Source organism: Periophthalmus magnuspinnatus, chromosome 6 (assembly GCF_009829125.3).
Source record: "Periophthalmus magnuspinnatus isolate fPerMag1 chromosome 6, fPerMag1.2.pri, whole genome shotgun sequence".
Taxonomy (NCBI): Eukaryota; Metazoa; Chordata; class Actinopteri; order Gobiiformes; family Gobiidae; genus Periophthalmus; species Periophthalmus magnuspinnatus.
The window spans coordinates 23,084,860-23,103,138 of record NC_047131.1 but is presented as its reverse complement, the minus strand read 5'-3'; the positions used below and the strand labels follow the sequence as shown (position 1 = coordinate 23,103,138).

The window sequence follows — 18,279 nt, the reverse complement described above, 5'->3', positions numbered from 1 at the left end:
GAGTTGGACATTTTAGCAGCTCTCTCTCCGCTGATGAACTGCGGTCCGGCTCCGAACGTGCGGCTCGATCGTCTCTCCGCCCTCCCACTCGTCCCTCCTCTCTCCTCAGAGATCACTTCTGTCACTCTCTGCACTTGTCTCTTCAGTCAAGGAGAAACTAATTGGAAGAAAGAATAGAAGAGCGGAGCTGCTTTGCAAACCAAACAAACTCTAGCTTTTGACGATGCCACAGAAAGGTAAGCCTCTCATTCGCACTGAGTGACGCGTGTCTGTGACTTTACCTGGGGACAGAGAGGGACCGATGCGGGCTACAATGTTAACACGTGTCTATGGAATGCGTTCAGTCCACGGATGGATGTAAGTAGTTGAACACTAAAGCCTCATTTAAAACTTTTAGAGTAAAACAAATGTCATTTTCTTCGCGCGTAATGCGTAATTACGATTTTAGGATACGTTTAATTGGATTCCAGTGGATGTGATTTGTGTCTTAGTTCCAAGTAATTTGATAGGGTAGATTTTTTTATTCAAAATGACTCGTCTCTACTCATTTATTTATTTGTTTAGTTCCTGACTGTATATTTCTATTCTTTTAGTTTAAGCCTGTTTTACGCAATTGTTGTTGTTTTTTTTTGTTTGTTTGTTTTTTGGGGGTTTTTTTTGTTTGTTTTTTAATGTTGCAGTATTGACTAACTCAACTGAAGTGTTGAAGTGTGAGTTATATCAACAAATAATTTTGTTTTGGGAGGGTTATATTATGCCATTAAACCTTTAATTTGTGTCTGTAACATAAAATGTAAGATAACTTTTGTTCATGCGCAACAGTTTGCAGAAAGCGTCCTTTATTCTATATCGTCCTAAAGGCCGATAGTGCACACGAGCCTATTTCTGCTTGTAGGCCTACTTCGAAATACCATAGTATTTTTTATTACAAGCTGCTCAAGAGTCAAGACTGTAAATAATAGCCAATTTTAACCTTGTAACCTTCTGGCTAGAGCAAACATTTCAAATGTCTAAACAAATATAGGCCTATGTCGATTGTTCAGAATATATAAAAGATAAAGCGCATTCCTCAGCACGATCAAAAAGTATCCGTGCTCCTTTTACAGAGGGAGGCCTAGTCTTGAAACGACACCTTGACGGAATGCAGTCTCCAGTTTCCAGATGAAATGCTTTTCCCGTTCATTAAATAAGCCAATTAAGCGCTTGATTTATTCTGGCGCAGTGGACTGATCCAACACGTGAACTTGTGAAGGCTGCTGTGCGCGCGGGTGTGACGGCTCTAGCCCACGTCCCATATGTTTGGCGCACGCATAGAGCGCACCTGAGCCATGGCCCCTGACAGCGAGCTGTAGGGCCGAGAAGCTAATAGTCTGATAAAAAACGTCCATCCATCCATCCATTTTCTTCCGCTTATCCGGGGCCGGGTCGCGGGGGCAGCAGTCTAAGCAGGGACTCCCAGACTTCCCTCACCCCGAGGGGTGAGGGATAAAAAACGTAAGACGTATTAAATATCTTTACAACAGGCCTAGATGTATTGTGATGCGCTCCACATAAGACAAGAGATACATACACGTAAGATCAGAGAACCTTCATCTGCCCCACAGTGGGGAAATTTCAGAGCATTTCTTTGGTCGATTTGTCCCATTGGATTGGAACGACTGCTTCAGCATCGACGATAAAATACAAACTTTAGCCCTGGTTACACAGGACAGTCCGGGGGGAGCTCCTTGGCTTCAGTGTGGGTACTATACACGCGCGCGGGTGTTTAAAGTTGCACAATAGTTGTATGTCTAATAATCCATCCAAGAATAATCCATGATTTTCCCCTGATGAGTACATCAAAGACTTACAATTTTCTTTTATTATAAACTAAAATAATAACCTTGGGCTTCCATAGTAATATTCTAATAGATTGTGTAAGTCTAAAATAAAATAAAAATGAAATAAAATAAAATATTTAATGTCTCTCTTGTCTAGACTACAGAGGCCATACAAGCTGGGAGAGTGGAGTGGCCAGTATGATGCAAACCAGTGAGTAAATGCAATGTCATGTACATGAAAAGTGGAAATTGTTTCATGTTGTAACTTAATAGAGATGTGTATGGACAGAATAGGTGATAATTGAATTTATATTTTGACGTTAGTTAAGTATTAAAATGGCTGCATAAATGTGTCCTACTGTCTCAGTGCAGCAAAGCCTCTAATAAACATATTGAGACAGCAGTGTTTGGTCAGTAACTCATGCTGGTCTTCTCTTACTGCGGCACAAGAGGTCCGTGCTGCCTACAGTGAAGGTGTGTGCATCTTTTCTCTTTGCTCTGCCCTGCACCTCTCCTCAGTCCTGCTCTGCCTCTCTTTCCCATCACGCTTGCTCATTTTCTACAAGTTAATTAATCCTTAATACATCTATTTTCCAAAGACAAGACTTTAAAAGAGATTCTGTAAGAGATTTGTGACAACACAAACTTTGAATTTGTAGGTTTCACTTTGGGGGAGCAGCGGTCAGGAGGCGGTGCAGGTTGTTTGAAAAGTTCAACACAACTACTGCATTTTAATGCAACTCACTAGTCTGTTGTTTGTCTGACACAAAAATCTAGGTGTACAATTCATTCAAACATGACAAAATGATAGTGGGGCAGTCGGTACTGTCTCCAGGGACCACACATGTGCCACAGTCACAGCCAAACTGACTCCATATGTCTGTCAATTAATTGTGCTTCAGTCGAGCACAGCTCAGAGTTTCCTCTGGGACCAGTTTCTGATTAACATATTACTTTGTCCCTAATAGTCCACAGTGCAAACAGGAAATCCAGTGTAAAAGACAGTATTGTAAATCAATGGATATTTTGTTGAACCACATAGCACATATCAAATTGACACAAATTTGGTTGTAGTATTTCGGCCTCTGTACTGTACATTTATTTTCAGTATTTTTCTACCTGGTGATGAAGCGCCCACATCTCACATCATTTATTAATGTTTGATAAATCCTCAATATGCCTTTCCTCAACTGAGCCATTAATGGAAAATACTCAATGGATTGGGATTAAATCCCCGCTTAACCTGCCCCTGCTGAGTACAAACAAGTCAGACCTGCAATATGTTAATCACTTTCTCCACCACAGCGTCCCACTAAGGCTTCTGTGGAACTATTTCACTGTGACAACAGGGAGAAGTCAAAATTATTAAAAACTTTTTTTGTTAATATGGCAATGTCAGATGAATTTGCAAATTGAGACAAATATATATATATATATATATATATATATATATATATATATATATATATATATATATATATATATATATATATATATATATATATATATATATATATAAATAAAAATCTGGATAGTGAGTTGATAAAATGAAGATAATGTGGTTATATATATAGGTGGGAATTTAAATAAATATATAATACTATTTTGGCAAAATCCAGCTATAGTCCCTCCTCCAGGCCTGTGTTTACCCTGCCATGTGCTTGCTGCAGCTCCCTTTCCTGCATGTGGCTTTATTTCTAGAATACACTCTTAAATATACTGCAGTATTAAACTGGCTTGTGCACAGTGTCAGCTGCTGTAATGTCCCTGTGCTGTGATTGTGCACATGTAGGTCACAGCGGGGTGAACCAGCTCGGAGGAGTGTTTGTGAATGGGAGGCCGTTACCTGACTCGACCAGGCAGAAGATTGTGGAGCTGGCTCATAGCGGTGCCAGGCCATGTGACATCTCCCGAATACTGCAGGTGTGTGTAAGCCTGCAGAGAGGAGCATTTACATTACAACAATACACAAGGCTTAATAAGGAATTAAAGTCATTATATGTTTTGTAATTTCATTCAGATGAATGTGTTGTGTTTTGACTGCACAGCATAATAAATTATGGGTTTGGCTTCTACTGCTGAAAGAAAACTTTGATTATATTATGAATTTTTAACTCAGGATTGTAGATTTGAAGATCTCGATAATTATCGACACAGCATAGATGAACTACTTACTTAAAATAATTATCAAAAATCACACAATAATTAATTCTTAACACTAAAACACAATCTGTCTTTAAACAAACTTTTCTGATCCAGGTTTCAAACGGTTGTGTGAGTAAGATTCTGGGCCGGTATTACGAGACCGGTTCCATCCGTCCCAGGGCGATCGGGGGAAGTAAACCCCGGGTGGCAACTCCTGAAGTGGTGGGCAGGATCTCCCAGTACAAACGAGAGTGTCCGTCCATATTCGCCTGGGAGATCCGAGACCGGCTGCTGGCGGAGGGCATCTGCACTAATGACAACATACCCAGTGTAAGTCTTTATATGTTCAATAAAGTGACTTGTGCAATTAATTATTATTACTGTATTACCGAACATCAAAGAAAATTATTATTTAAAATATTCATTCATAGGTAAAATGTTACTTCTAAAATATGTTGATATGATACACTATATTCACTTACATGCTGTGTTGATTGATAGGTATCATCAATAAACCGCGTGCTCAGAAACTTAGCCAGTGACAAGCAACAAATGGGCCCAGCAGGAACTGAGGGGATGTTCGACAAACTCAAGATGCTCAACGGACAGACTGCCTGGGGAGGGCGCTCCGGCTGGTTCTCTGGAACCACTCTCACTGCTAATGGTTAGAAAAACAAATGTGTTACACTATAAGAGCACCATATATACATCACATCTTAATTGAAACTAATTTAAACATTGATGGAATTGACATTTATGAGTACCATTAAGTTGCGCCATAATTAAAAAGCATATGTAAATTACACAATAATTACACACATAATCAAGAGGTAATTGTTAATTATTCCACTTATACATGAAGGCATCTGATTGTGATGTAGTAATAATAATAAATGTGCTATGACAGTGTTATAATAATACATATTAATAGTTATCTATGTTTTTAATATGTAGCTACCGCAAAAATATTCATACACTTTTTCATATTGATTGGTTCTTTGCTTTGGGACCTGTTCAGGATCCCTATGGGCCCACAGCTGATAGACCTTCAGTGTGTGTTGTATCAATGGGAGGGCAGAGCCAGCGTCTGCTCTCATTTGTATCTCTTTCTGCCTGACTGCCTGTGACACTGAGCAATGGCTTCATTCTGTTTTGCAGCCTCTGTCTGATGGGAATAATGAATAATTAGGCTTGCACCAGAAAAAACATGCATTCCTCCGGGAGCACAAGTCAAGCTGCTTCTGCATCTCCACAGCAGGCACACACACTTCTAGATTTCTCCAGAAGCTCAAAACTGAAGCCCCTTTCTCAACAAAACTTATTTTAATAATTTACTTTTAATTAAAATATATTTTAGTTGAATTGTTTCAAAAAATCCAGCTTCAAGAGGTCACAAGAGACACTATACTAAGTCACAAATTTGAAAGTACAGAGTCATATTTACTAATAGAGGTTCACGTGGTTGTAAAAATTTAAGAATAATGGTTAATGGTCTATGGTTGATGTGTGCAGATTGTCTAGAGTCAGAAGGGACAGAGAACACCATAGGTGCAAATAGTGACGACTCAGAAGAGACTCAGATGAGACTGCAGCTAAAGAGGAAATTACAGAGAAACCGGACTTCCTTCACACAGGAGCAGATAGATGCACTAGAGAAAGGTAAGTAAGTCCTAACAGTATGAATATGATGATGACTATTTTATGTTAACTATATTCCACGTCTGTATTCAGAGTTTGAAAGGACTCACTATCCGGATGTATTTGCCAGAGAACGTCTAGCCAACAAGATTGACCTCCCAGAAGCAAGAATACAGGTAGGCCACTTACATTATAAACTTTTATGAAACATAACACTCCATATTAAGCAATAGTGTGTTAATTTAAATAAATAATAATGCCTGGATGTGATTATTCCATCACAGGTTTGGTTTTCTAACAGACGAGCAAAATGGAGAAGAGAGGAAAAGCTAAGGAACCAACGTAGGCAAGCATCAAACACATCCAATCATATTCCTATCAGCAGCAGCTTTAGCACAAGTATGTATCGCTGTACATATACTAATATTTGGCCTTACTTTAAGGTCTAATTAGTCTCATTATTGTATGTTGTGTTACACAGTGCCTTTTTCATCAGGATCCATGCTGTCGAGGTCAGAACCTATCTTGTCAAATAGCTACAGCTTCAGCATGGCCACCAGTCTGCCTATGCAAGTAAGAGCAATTTCTGACATGTCTGTGTTAAAAGTAAATTCTGCTGATACTAAAATTACTTTTTTTCAATTTTCAGCCATCAAACCAGACCTCTTATTCATGCATGCTGCCAAGTGGTACCACATTAAATAGCCGAAGTTATGAAACATACAGTGCAGGTCATATGCAGTCACACATCAACAGCCAGTCAATGTCATCCTCTGCAACATCCTCAACAGGTACCGGGGCATCTGATCTTTTTATCTACATAATGAAATCAGTAAACTGTGAATGAACTCCAATTAATAGAAACATTATGGCCACGTGTGTCATGTGTTTTTCATAGGCCTGATTTCGCCAGGGATCTCCGTGCCAGTCCAGGTCCCAGGAAGTGAAGGCGACATGTCACAGTACTGGCCCCGTCTACAATAATGACAGTGAAAGCTTCTGTGCTCCACCTCTTCAAAGTCCAAATGCATGTTTCTCATGTTGACTGTACAGAAGAAAGCAAATGAAACATAACTTTCATTAAAAGACACTTGAAGTTGTTTTAATGTAAATATTCTGTTTATAAATTTGTTATTTTTTGTAAATATAATCTGACAATAAAGGTATCTGAACCACATGTTGCTTCAAAAGTTGTTTTTTTTTATTAATGCCAGATTCTATTTTTACAAAAAAAATAAGGATAAGGATTGGTGATTAGCTCTACTCTACAATTCCATAGCTAATCTATCAAAAGGCCATAGCTCCCTTTTCAGAGCATGGTCATAGTTAAACAGATAGACACTGTGAAATAAAATGTAAAATTCAAACAGATCTTTAAGTATCAATACTTTGAGGTGGAGCGTGGAACTGAGTCTGCGTCCACATTCTGAGGGTAACTGTGCTCCTTCACATCCACAAAGATGTATGTGATCTGTTCTGATGTACATACAGAGTGAAGGTGTGCAGCTCGAGGACTATTTTAAAAATAAAATAATTATTGTGAGCTTTTTGTTTTGTAAAGATTAATTAACCATGCCAAATTCTTAAATAAATGGTTACAGGCAACAGTGTATGGATATAACAGTTTACATTATGATAAAAATGTTGTCTGTGTCGCAGCAATTAAAGAAGTTTCTAATATAGACAACTTCACTAATTTGACAACACAAAGAGGTGATAACCAAATGGCTATTGAGGGAGAACATCAGGCTGTCACACTAACCCCAGAGTACAGCCTTGTAAAGTCCTTTACTCTCTGTAGTCCCAGCTTTTCTTCAGGACAATGCAGGGGTCAGGCTACTCTGCACATCAAATGTACAGGTCAAACTGATTCAAGAATCAAATGGAGAGGCCAAACAGGGGCACACATCAGACGAGGAGGCTGGACTGGGCCACACACTAGACACATTTAATCTGAGCCTAACACACAGACACATACAGCCAATCAGCTCTCACCTCTGGCAGCCAGAGTGCTCCCGCTCATCACCATGCTTCGTTTTCTTACGTCTTCTCAGGGACAATCTTCTTAGGCCACAATAGCGTGGTGGATTCCTTTAAGCCACAAAGCAGTGGTGCTGCAGCATGGACAATCCTGTCCAGCTACAAAGCACAACATTCTCTGCTGCTCAGCTTAAATTAGCTGTGCTCTGATACATCTCAATACAGCTTCAGCCAGGCTCCAGCAAAATTTAAATATGGCTCAAAACATCTCAATTCAAGCTCACTGGCTTTGAATGCACCTTCAATATGCCGTCCCTACATTTCAGTACGGCTCAGTACTTCTCAATGCAGCTGAAACAGGTCTAAATGCAGACTCGGGGCAGGCCCGTAAGCTCATACGGACTACCTGGACCCCCGGCCTGGTGGGTCCAGGACACAGGAGCTGTAGATGAATGAGTGACAGAATGGAGGGGATTCCAGTGGGGATGCTCAGTCAAGAGTTCAGCTTGACTCATAACAGGCATGCTTCAGGCTGATTGAACAAGCTCAATACATGTCAGCACTGGCTAAATAAAGTATATTCATTCACAAATAAAGGAGACTCCCTTGGATCAACATTTAGCCACAGATAAAGGGGTCAAGTAACAGCTGTCTGATGAGCTAAGCATCTTCAGATAAAGCTTTAGAGTGGAAATATCTGGTTGTTCAAATATCTACCAATCATTTAGGTATAATATGACCAAGGAAGAACTGATATTGAACAAACAATACTAATTTAATGGATAAACAACACCATTAAATTAGTATGGTGTCACTACAAAATGGCTAAACAAAGATTCTGTGTTTAGCCATGTTTTAGTGATATTCAGTGAAAACTTTTAATTGACATGCCATACCCATACAATACATCATTGGATCCCACCTATTACTATACAAGCCCCCTGCTTTGAGTGAACCTCCAGAGCAAAGATGCAGCAAATAAATGGAAATTAAGAGTTTTTTGAGGAATGTTTCACCCCTTTTTCACCTCTTATTTTTATAGCATCCAATGACAGAAAAACTGTGTAAGCAGAGTGTTCATTCACCAATTACTCCTCACTTCATTAGTGTGATGGAAACATTATCAACCGAATGGTGGGGGATTTACAAACGAGGCAGAAACGAAGATTAAAATTCCACAAATCCGTAATAATTGTGCAATTTGGATATTTATATTAATTGAAGTTTGGTGAGAGGACAGTTTGGTGAGAGGAGCAGGTATGGTAAAAATGCATAATTTGACTTAGTCGACAATGACTTGGTCAGCTAAGTTAAATTAAAAGAAAATGAATGGTAGTGGTCAGAGAGCTGGTAATCAGGCAACGGACTGAGGCATCATGAGAATGAAGCAGGATTTAAGAGTTATGTTTGGTCATTGCTTCAAGTGCCAAACAAACAATTTTCCACCGCATATCTAGTTCTATGATGATGACTTTATTTGTCTTTGTTAAAGATAAAGTATAGGTGCCTCTTTAACACCAGCACCAATGGGAGTGGGGGAGGCGCATGGGTCATGGTGGGTCACAGAGTAGGGGGTCGCAATGGGGTAGAAGCTTCTGGGGGGCAAACAGACCTGGGAAAATTAACTAAGAGGAATTTTCATCTTGTTGTCATATAATCACAAGTAGTCTATTTATTATGTGCTGATCAGTAATCTTATGTTATTAGGCTACAGACATAAGAGTTGGAGGTACAGTTTTCAAAACTTAAATCTAAAACTTACATTGACTAGGCTAGCCAGTCAATGTAAAATTATCTAATGACGATCGCATGTATGTTTATTTTAATATATAATATTCTATAATAAAAGCACTACCGTTGGGTACAGGTCAAGAAAATTGTGAGTGCAATTGACACTCAACGGTCACAAAAAAATAATTTCTAGGCCAGGGGTTGGGTGAAAGATCCAAAAATGCTTTAAAATATAACAAGCTAACCACTCGCTAATGAGATAATAAGGCCTGCAGATCTCTGGGGCAGTTACATGCAATTAGGAAACACTCTAAGGACCTGACTTCTCTTTTAACAAGGTGGTCACCGGAGGAGAGGTGTCAACAGCCCAGCATCTGATGATAGGCTACATCAACAAGAGGCACAATGTTTTACTGAAATAATGGTCATAAATCAATTCAGCCAGTATACGCTGTTGGAAGCCAGTCTAGTTTAACACTTAAAAAAACAAAAAATCTACTATAATTAGAGTTTTTGCATTTGATGTTTTCAAATCAAGATTTGGTTTCTAATGTACTTTTTAAACTGAGACAACACAGAGAACTGCTAAACTAATACATTACATTACAGCAACCTATACATTACAGAACACATCTGCACATGCTTCTCCCTATATTGCTCTACTATCAGTCTCTTCACACAAAAGAAAATGTTACCTTAAAGGTGCACTTTGGGACTTTTGTGGTGGATGGCACGCCAATTGCTTGTCTTCATGGAGATGTTATTGCTCTGCCTCAAAAGTTCCATCATATAGCATTAATGTTAACCATCTTGCATTTGCCCAATTACAGGTGTTTTTTATTGCTAAAACAATACCTTGAGAAACACACTTTAACTGTGAACAAACAGAAAAGTTTACATTCCAGGTAAAGTATAATGACAGACCCTCCACTGGAAAAGACCCTCCACTGGAAAAGTTAGTGCTTAGGATTATCAAATTAAGAGTACTTAATTAAATAAATTAATAAAAGAACACAGAGAAAACTATATGTACAGTACTGTGATCCAAATGGACCAAAATAACCACTCAGTTTTGCCCTAATAATATAATGCACTACAAATAAAAATGTTTGAATCAATAGCTGAATCATAAAGGCTCCATTTTGTGTAATAACTGTTGATGAGGAGGTTTTAAACGCATGTTGGAGGGACAGGTGGGGCTGGGGCGGGCTGGGAGAAAGGGATCTAAAGGGCTCTAATTACAGGTAGTGTGCTGGTGAGAGATTTTGTGTCCCAGCATGTCTCTTGTCTGTGCCTTCAATATTCGAGCAACCACTTATTTGAGCATCAGCTGTCACTCCCCACTATGCAACCCCCCTCTGCCTCCCCCTCTCACTCTTTCCATCAAATCAGGCTGCCCAAAATCACTGTGGAGGTAAAGTCATTAGCACAAGACACAAGTGAGTCATACCTCATCTTAACTGTCAAACTCCCAACTTTTCACCACGGCTCAGGTGAAGATGTGAAGATGGACCGGCGTGGGGTGAATAGATGGAGACGGCCTTCTCTCTGTGCCTCTGTCAGCTGTGACCTTTGAAGGCTGAGTGACCACAGAAAGCAGAGTCATTACCAGTCTTTATCCCTTTGTGTGTCTTGTCACATCCCCATGGAGAGGACAATAGCTCTGTCATTTACAACACTGCGTCTGAAGCTAAGGGTTGGGACCCCCAGTGGGTCACCAGATAATTTTACAGGGTCGCACAATGTGTTTCTTTTTACTATACAAATGAGCTGCAATGTTGTCATCGGTGATTCTTAAGTTTGATCTTCACGGAAGATTATTTTACAGTATTCTAGAGTTAAAAGTTTAAATCAAAAAATGTTAATTTGTTATGTATGTGATTTATTGTCATTTTTGAACATTCATTTACTTAGATCACACACTTGTTTTACGTACAGCTACAAAAGGGATATTTTTTTGGAATACGATATACAAAAATTGAGTAGTGTTTTTGTTTTGCATTTTATCTTCTAAATACAAAAGCAAGACTATTCCCATAGCAATTACAGGTAACTAATAAAAAATAAATAAAAAAAAAAAGAATGAAAGGTAAAAAGTCCTCAAAGTGTTGCATATAACAAGAAGGTGAATGAGTAGGGGTTTTTTTTTTTGTTTGTTTGTTTTTTATCATTATTATTATTTCACTAGTCTAATCTGTGTGTCACTACATTCAAGATCACACTGGACACCTGTTAATGGCCCTATACCCTTGTCTGAATTGCAGAAGGGGAAGCTGCAGTTCACTTATCAGAGCAGCTAAGCCACACAGAAGCTAAGAGGCAGGTTTGAACATGCAGCAAAACCCCAGAGTTTTCTGAAGGCCCTGATCCAAGCCTCACTGCTCCTCAGAGGAATCTCTATGGTGATTTAAACCCCGCTCTTGACAGCTCACGTTCATTACTGCCCCTGCAACTGTCTTTACAGAAACAATAATGAAAATGTAAATAAAACAGAATGGCATTATATGTATTATATTTCTTAGACTACATTTTTGAACAATAATAGTTTACAGATTATTTGATGTCAGCTTGAGAGACAAAACAAGGCAAAAGCTGAGGTCAAATGGAAAAAGGCGAGAGCAATTTAAATGCAGAAAACTACAAAACATTTGTTTAAAAATGTAGGACCGATCAATACATTGAACACTAATGTGAAATTGGGTTTTTAATTTTGTCATCCCATTATTCTGACAAATGCATTTTTGGAAAAAAGGATGTGAACTGTTTTCACTCATAAACATGTTTTATATTATCCATGAAAATATATACCAGTACACAATTTTGGATGAAGCTCCATTTATTATTATAGAAGAAAATGATTGTGTTTTTCTGTCATAGGCAGTAAATGTTTACACAGGTTGTGCTTTACTCCCTTCTATGTATAATGTAAATAATGTAAACTTTTAGAATACTGTTAAAAATATAAATTATAAACCATAATTGTAGGACACTAAGTGAAAAAAGCTCCTGTCAGCTCTGAGGTGGGTTTGTCCATGTGACATAGACACTTAAAGAGCATGTATCACAGCACACGATCACTCCTCTGCTCTGTCCTCCCGCCGTCTCCGCTTCTTCTTGTGATGATGATCTCAGAGTTTCCTCCTGAACCTCCTCCTCGTCGATGATGAACGCCCCTCCACAGCGACAGCAATGTGTGTACAAGCGCTCATCTGAAAACATATGAAAGATTATGCTTAAAGGATATATCAAGTTTTATCCACTGACATTATCAACTCTTACATTGAATTAATTGTTAAAAATAAAATATTATTATACTAAATGAATTTGTATGAATCTTATTGTCATCTACTAATTTTGAGTCAAGAAAAGGATTAGCTGGATTTGTCCCGGGTTAGGCCTTAAAGTTGTATTTACCAAAATATTCTGATGTTATCTGATATATAGTAGAGGTTTTTATCAATTTGGTAATATAAATGAGATAATATTAGGAGATAAAATAAAAAATACAGAGGAGCACAAATGCATTTAATTTGTGAATTAAATTGCACATACCATTATTCCATGCCATGTCCTCCAGAAAAACGGTTGAATCCACAGGCCAGTCCTGTTTTAAGTCACGCGCTGAAAAGACGAACATGTTAATTGAAAAGTACAGTCTTTTTTTTAGGCTGAGGATTTATGCTTCCACACACTAGTTATTCTGTATTTACTCTGAGGTGTAAAATGCTATAAAAAATGTAATGTGAAGATTTAATATAAACATGCAACAATATTTAGGAGAAATTTAATAGCACTGGTGCATTGTTAACAATATTTACATCATTCAAAGCCTTCATCTCAGTGTTTAAAGACTGTAGTTACAAGCACCACAAAGGTACACATACATTCTTTGTGACAGGTAATGTTGTATGTAATAGGTAGGTGCCCGAAGATCCCCATTTTCTCAAATAGTGTAACATAAATATAAGTGTAATGTCCCATAAGTCAGTAGGTATTAATCTATAATTTCCCACCAACCACTCAACACCCTCTCATCCACTGACCCAGAGAAAACTCAACACGACTGTCTTGGCTACATGGATCTAGGGCGCCCTCTGGTGGACCCCTCGACATGCACCGTTCAGTTAAATATAATCTGGTAGAATTCATAGACTGTTTGGTGGAACTGTGAAATCAAGGTAAAGATAATTAAATATTTACTTTGTTTTAGGAAAATAGTACCTCTCCTTTGCAGATCATAATCTCTTCTTTTGTTTTTATCACTCAAAATTTTCCAGGCAGCATCAACTTCAAGAAACCTCTTCAACCCCACCTCGGTCTCATGTCCGCTGAGACGATCGGGATGGCACTGAATGTACAAAAGGATAAATTGCTTAAGAATCTCATGGTTTCTGTAGGGGACTAAACTGCAGGTAAAACAGGTTGTATTCATAATAAGATCCCTGCATGACGAGATATTTAGATCTCTGCAGTCTTAAAGTCTACCATTAATATTTAGATTTGATTGAGCTTAATCTTACAGCCCTAATGTGCAAACTTAAAAATATTCAAGACATCTACAGTACCTTCAGGACCAAATGTTGATATCTACGTCTTAACTCCTCTGTGGACTCTGATGGACTGGCTCCTAACACTCCATAAAGATCCTTTTCTGAAGATGATGCACACATCTCTGTAAAAGACAAACCACATCCAGGTGTTAGAAGAACTAGTCAAAAATCTATAATAGCATAAACACTGGATGCTCACTATAACATAAAGATAATCACACAACAAAAACATTACATGGTTTAATGTAAATGAAATGTTAGCACCAGAAACACTGCACAAAATCAGTGGAGAAAAAAACATAGTCCTGAGTAAAGATGACACATTTTATGTCTACTGATAAAGTGATACTTTCATAGCAAATACCAACTCACTCTGCATGAGCTGCCAATGACATCATACCCTATGCTAACCTAGCTTAGGTCTGTTTATCTAGTTGTTATTCTTTGTCATCATGGCACGTGTAAAACAGATAAAGAAATATTGGAATAATATTTCTTTATCTGACATTTGGGGTCTTCTGAAAAATCAACTTAATCTGTAACTTAATTTGTACCAAGAGATCGGACAGCTCCTCTCCAGACCCATGTAAACACGAAGCACGCGTGAAACCTGCGACTGTGCGGCGGGTCCGTGACAGCGCAGTACTGACCCCTACTGGACTGGAGAATGAAGGCAGCTTTGAGATTTACCAATAGACTGCAGTCAATGGATTTACCATTTGATTTTACATTTCCAACCGTTGATCTCTTTCAGCAGATACCACGATCTAGAGGTACGTATTCTGTGCCAAATAGTGGAAATAATAGCCTAATTGAATAGTCCACGACTTTCCAAAAAGCGCAGTTGCAACCACATGCTGGTCTGACACCACGTAAGGCTTGATCTGTTAATTGAAATGGGATCTTTACATGAGGTGACACACTGACACCTCTCTGACCCGACTTCCTGTGTCTGTCACCCATCTTTGTGAAGAAACCACACAGGGGCTATAGTGTGTGGGTATTTGAACTGTTTCTTTGTAGTAGGCCTATAGTCTCTTTTGATTATGGCCTTTGAGCTTCAGTGCAGGCCTACTGAGCACATGCCACTCTATAGCCTAAAGCTGCCTGTGCTCCAGTAAAAAATGCATTTAGCCTTTTTATTTTACATTTATTCCCTGGAGACTGATTCTAACCATAATTAGGCTAGCCTGTTACTTGTCTAGATTAAAGATTCAAGGATTTATTGTCATTGTCACATGTAACAACGAAATTACATTTAGTAGAGCATTAAGCAATAAGCGTTGTTATATTGCAAGAGAGTATTAGTGCAATTCACAAAGTGCAAATACTCAGAAATACTATAATTTACTTGCCTGACCCTTACGCTAAATTAACCCATATGTTCGCTTTAAACCATGTATTTGGTCCAATATTTACCTCCCCTCTACAAAGCAAATGCTCCCCATGATGTGACAGAGTTCAGCCCCTACTATGTGATATATACCCACACATACATTAAGGCATTTGGCCATTCAGATCTGCATTCTGAGTTTTCATGAATCATAGCATTTTCTATAGAAAACATACCAAATTTTTATGATTAGTTTGGGAAGCACATTTTTCAGTTAGTAAGGACATAAATAGTGTGGATAAAACGTGTATGAAGTGTAGGCTCCTGCACACACTCATTAGACACATCTTTAGTTAATTACAAAAGATGATTAAAATTAATTAATAAGCCGGGTACCATCACCTCTTCTCTGAGAGAAAATCATTGACCTGAGCCAGTTTATGATTCACACATCAACTCACACGCACATCCACTAACACACAAACAAGACAAACACAACAGCTGTTCATTAGAGAGGTGTTAGTACAATAACAGCATCCTCCATTAAAAACAATTACATTTAAGTTAACTCACTTATGCCTCACAGTAATTTTAGCGAGAAGGTCACTGGGCTAAAAAACTTATTCCAAATCAATTATTTCCAAATGTTTTATAATTTCTATATATACTATATATACAAGTACATAGCTAAGACATCTAAAACAGATAGCTGAATCTTCTCAACAGGCTCCTCTCAGGAGGTGGAGCAGTAGCTCTACTCCAAGCTCAGGTGACTTTTAAGGGGCCTGCATAGGAAACTCCTTTTGATAGTGTGTATACATAATCATGTCCTATCAGTCATGATCATAGGTAAGAGTGGACTTCCTTTTAGGTGGCATTGGTAAAGTAGTGGCTTATATTGATCTGAAATATGTATTAGCATGCCTTTCCTTGTGAAAATGCATGCCTGAAGTTTTACAGCTAATTACATTTTGTTCAACTTCAATAGTCACATCATTTGTTTACACAAACTAAACAATTCAATTAAAGCTGTGATAAAGTAAAGTGTATTCTACAGAGTAGTTAGTATCTAAAAATTCCCTCCAAGTTTGAACTCGGCGCCAGTGTTTTTTGAGGATCTGCTAATGAATCTTTATGCAGTGTTTGCGCTCCCACACTGTCAGGAGGGCGACACACGAGCCTCTGTGATGTGAATGTTAGAATTGCAGCAGACCCATTCTTGCATGTGCTGATGTAATTGTATGTGTCTGTGTACTGATCCATACACTCCTTTAATTGTACGTGTGAGGTAAATCAAGTGGACGGGAAATTCATACCAACTCAACAGGAACAACTTAAGACAACAATAGAAAGACGGGACAAACTACAACTAAATTTGCCAGTGCTGTCACACCCAAGCTGGGGTCTACTTAATAGAATACCACTTACATGATAATTTCTGTTCTACTAATCTATGAATAAAAATCTATTATTAAAAACAAAGCAATTAAAGAAATGCATGCAGCCAGGTAAATTGTTTTGGACAGCCCTCCGATTATTAAAACAAAAAACTGTTGTTTCTGCCTGATGTGAGTGGTAATTTTCTGCTCACTTGTTTCATAATTGTATTGACTGAGGTGACTGCCTTGTTACAAATCTGTCACTGTTAAGAATGGTTGTAAATAAAGTTTGAGTCCAAGTTTGTAATTACTTGTCTGATGTGACTTTGTGGTCATGAGTGACCTGTAGAAGAACTGTGTTGAATGTCAATTTGTATCTAATAGTCTATTGAATCACTTTTCATCACTCACCCAAAGCCTTTTGATTCACTAGAGGCATGCACTGTATATTCCATTAGTAAGCAAAATTGTATTGTAATCAAATAGGTAGAGATACCAATGACAGTCTCAAATAGTCAACTGAGCATGGAAGACTTTGTTTACAGGGACATCAAGAAGGTTGTTGACAAAATCACATTTGCTGAAATTCATTGTACTACTAATAATACTTATGTTGTTTTTTGAATCTCACATCTATCATTGTTTTTGGGAAGGTTTGATTGATGTGCTGTCGCTGGACCCTTTTGGCCTTTTATTAGCAAAGAAAGACAAACCGTCATACTTGTAAAAGGCTCACACAAAGCTGAGGTGAAAATGAGAGCATCTGTTGCCAGTTTACACCCCCCTCTCCTCTCCACTCTCTCTCTCTCTTCCTCTTTCTGTCTTTCACTCTCTCTCTCCTCACTCACATATAGGCCTAAAAACAAAGACTGGACCCTTTTCAAAAACAGGGCTAAAAATGAAAGCAGAATCCCATTGTGAGTAAACTTTCAAGTGGTCATGAAATACACAAATTAAGTTATTGATACTGATAAAAATATGTTATGCCAAACAGTCAGTTACTTCCTGAAGTGAACCATATCAAGATTAAGAACATTTATAGATTATCCTTCCTCTACATTATAATTAAAATGTTTCATTCTTCACACAATCTTTTGGATAGGGTTTTGGGCAGCCAGAACCTTTACAGTTAGGACAGTATAGGGAGTCGCAGTACTAACCCATAACAAAATGCATGGACAGATAATAGATAGATAGAACCTTGATAGATAGAAGGTTAAGAGGTTATAGTTACCAAGTTAAGGTAGGCTTTATTATAACAAAATTTGTCCCATGCATGTAACCCTTGTATGTGCAATGAGTTAAAGGTTTTAAGTTTCAAGCAACACGTTGAACAAAAGTGCTCTGCAAACTGTCAGAGAATATTCCTCGTGGTTATTGAAGCAGACACACAACACCTTAAAGTCTTTCACAAGTGTGTGTCACATGTACTGTACCCCAGCCACAGTTTCTTAAAGTGCAAATTTCATTTTGGTGTCTGTGTGCTGGTGAGAATATAATTTACACTTCATTAACTTAGAGTGTGTGTGGAGACTGGCACAAAAGACATGTTATAGAACCTACCAGATAAAAAGTGTGACTGTATTTTGGACAAGGGTTTGCTAATGACCCATAAAGATGAATGGATAAAATAAAGACGAGAACAGTACCCTAAACACTGTATTGGGATTAAAAATAATACTAATAATAAATTAAAAAGACAA

General features: G+C 38.1%; 2 protein-coding genes across 2 annotated transcripts; one reads left to right on the top strand and one right to left on the bottom strand.

The window, feature by feature from the left end:
• The first annotated feature begins 223 nt into the window (after positions 1-223).
• Positions 224-6,587, top strand: pax6a (paired box 6a). Its single transcript, XM_033968020.2, has 11 exons — positions 224-236; positions 1,978-2,031; positions 3,613-3,743; positions 4,080-4,295; positions 4,467-4,629; positions 5,478-5,624; positions 5,697-5,779; positions 5,888-6,014; positions 6,085-6,176; positions 6,253-6,394; positions 6,502-6,587. Exons 1-11 carry the CDS (start codon positions 224-226, stop codon positions 6,585-6,587), a joined length of 1,254 nt encoding a protein of 417 aa, XP_033823911.1.
• A 5,538-nt stretch (positions 6,588-12,125) lies between these two features.
• dnajc24 (DnaJ (Hsp40) homolog, subfamily C, member 24) lies at positions 12,126-14,469 on the bottom strand. The gene is made up of 5 exons (XM_033968701.2): positions 14,419-14,469; positions 13,880-13,986; positions 13,536-13,662; positions 12,867-12,935; positions 12,126-12,523 (listed from the first exon to the last, which is right to left on the bottom strand). Exons 2-5 carry the CDS (start codon positions 13,982-13,984, stop codon positions 12,324-12,326), a joined length of 501 nt encoding a protein of 166 aa, XP_033824592.1. The 5' UTR covers positions 13,985-13,986; positions 14,419-14,469; the 3' UTR covers positions 12,126-12,323.
• Between the last annotated feature and the right edge of the window lie 3,810 nt (positions 14,470-18,279).

Bases quoted from the DNA above. Each gene is read 5' to 3' on its own strand.
- pax6a (XM_033968020.2), top strand. The intron at 4,630-5,477 runs GTTAGAAAAACA...TGATGTGTGCAG, and splicing joins AACCACTCTCACTGCTAATG to ATTGTCTAGAGTCAGAAGGG. The intron at 6,177-6,252 runs GTAAGAGCAATT...TTCAATTTTCAG, and splicing joins CCACCAGTCTGCCTATGCAA to CCATCAAACCAGACCTCTTA.
- dnajc24 (XM_033968701.2), bottom strand. From the start codon at position 13,984: ATGTGTGCATCATCTTCAGAAAAGGATCTTTATGGAGTGTTAGGAGCC. The intron at 12,936-13,535 runs GTACTATTTTCC...TCGTCTTTTCAG, and splicing joins TTATGATCTGCAAAGGAGAG to CGCGTGACTTAAAACAGGAC. The intron at 12,524-12,866 runs GTATGTGCAATT...ATATGTTTTCAG, and splicing joins GGACATGGCATGGAATAATG to ATGAGCGCTTGTACACACAT.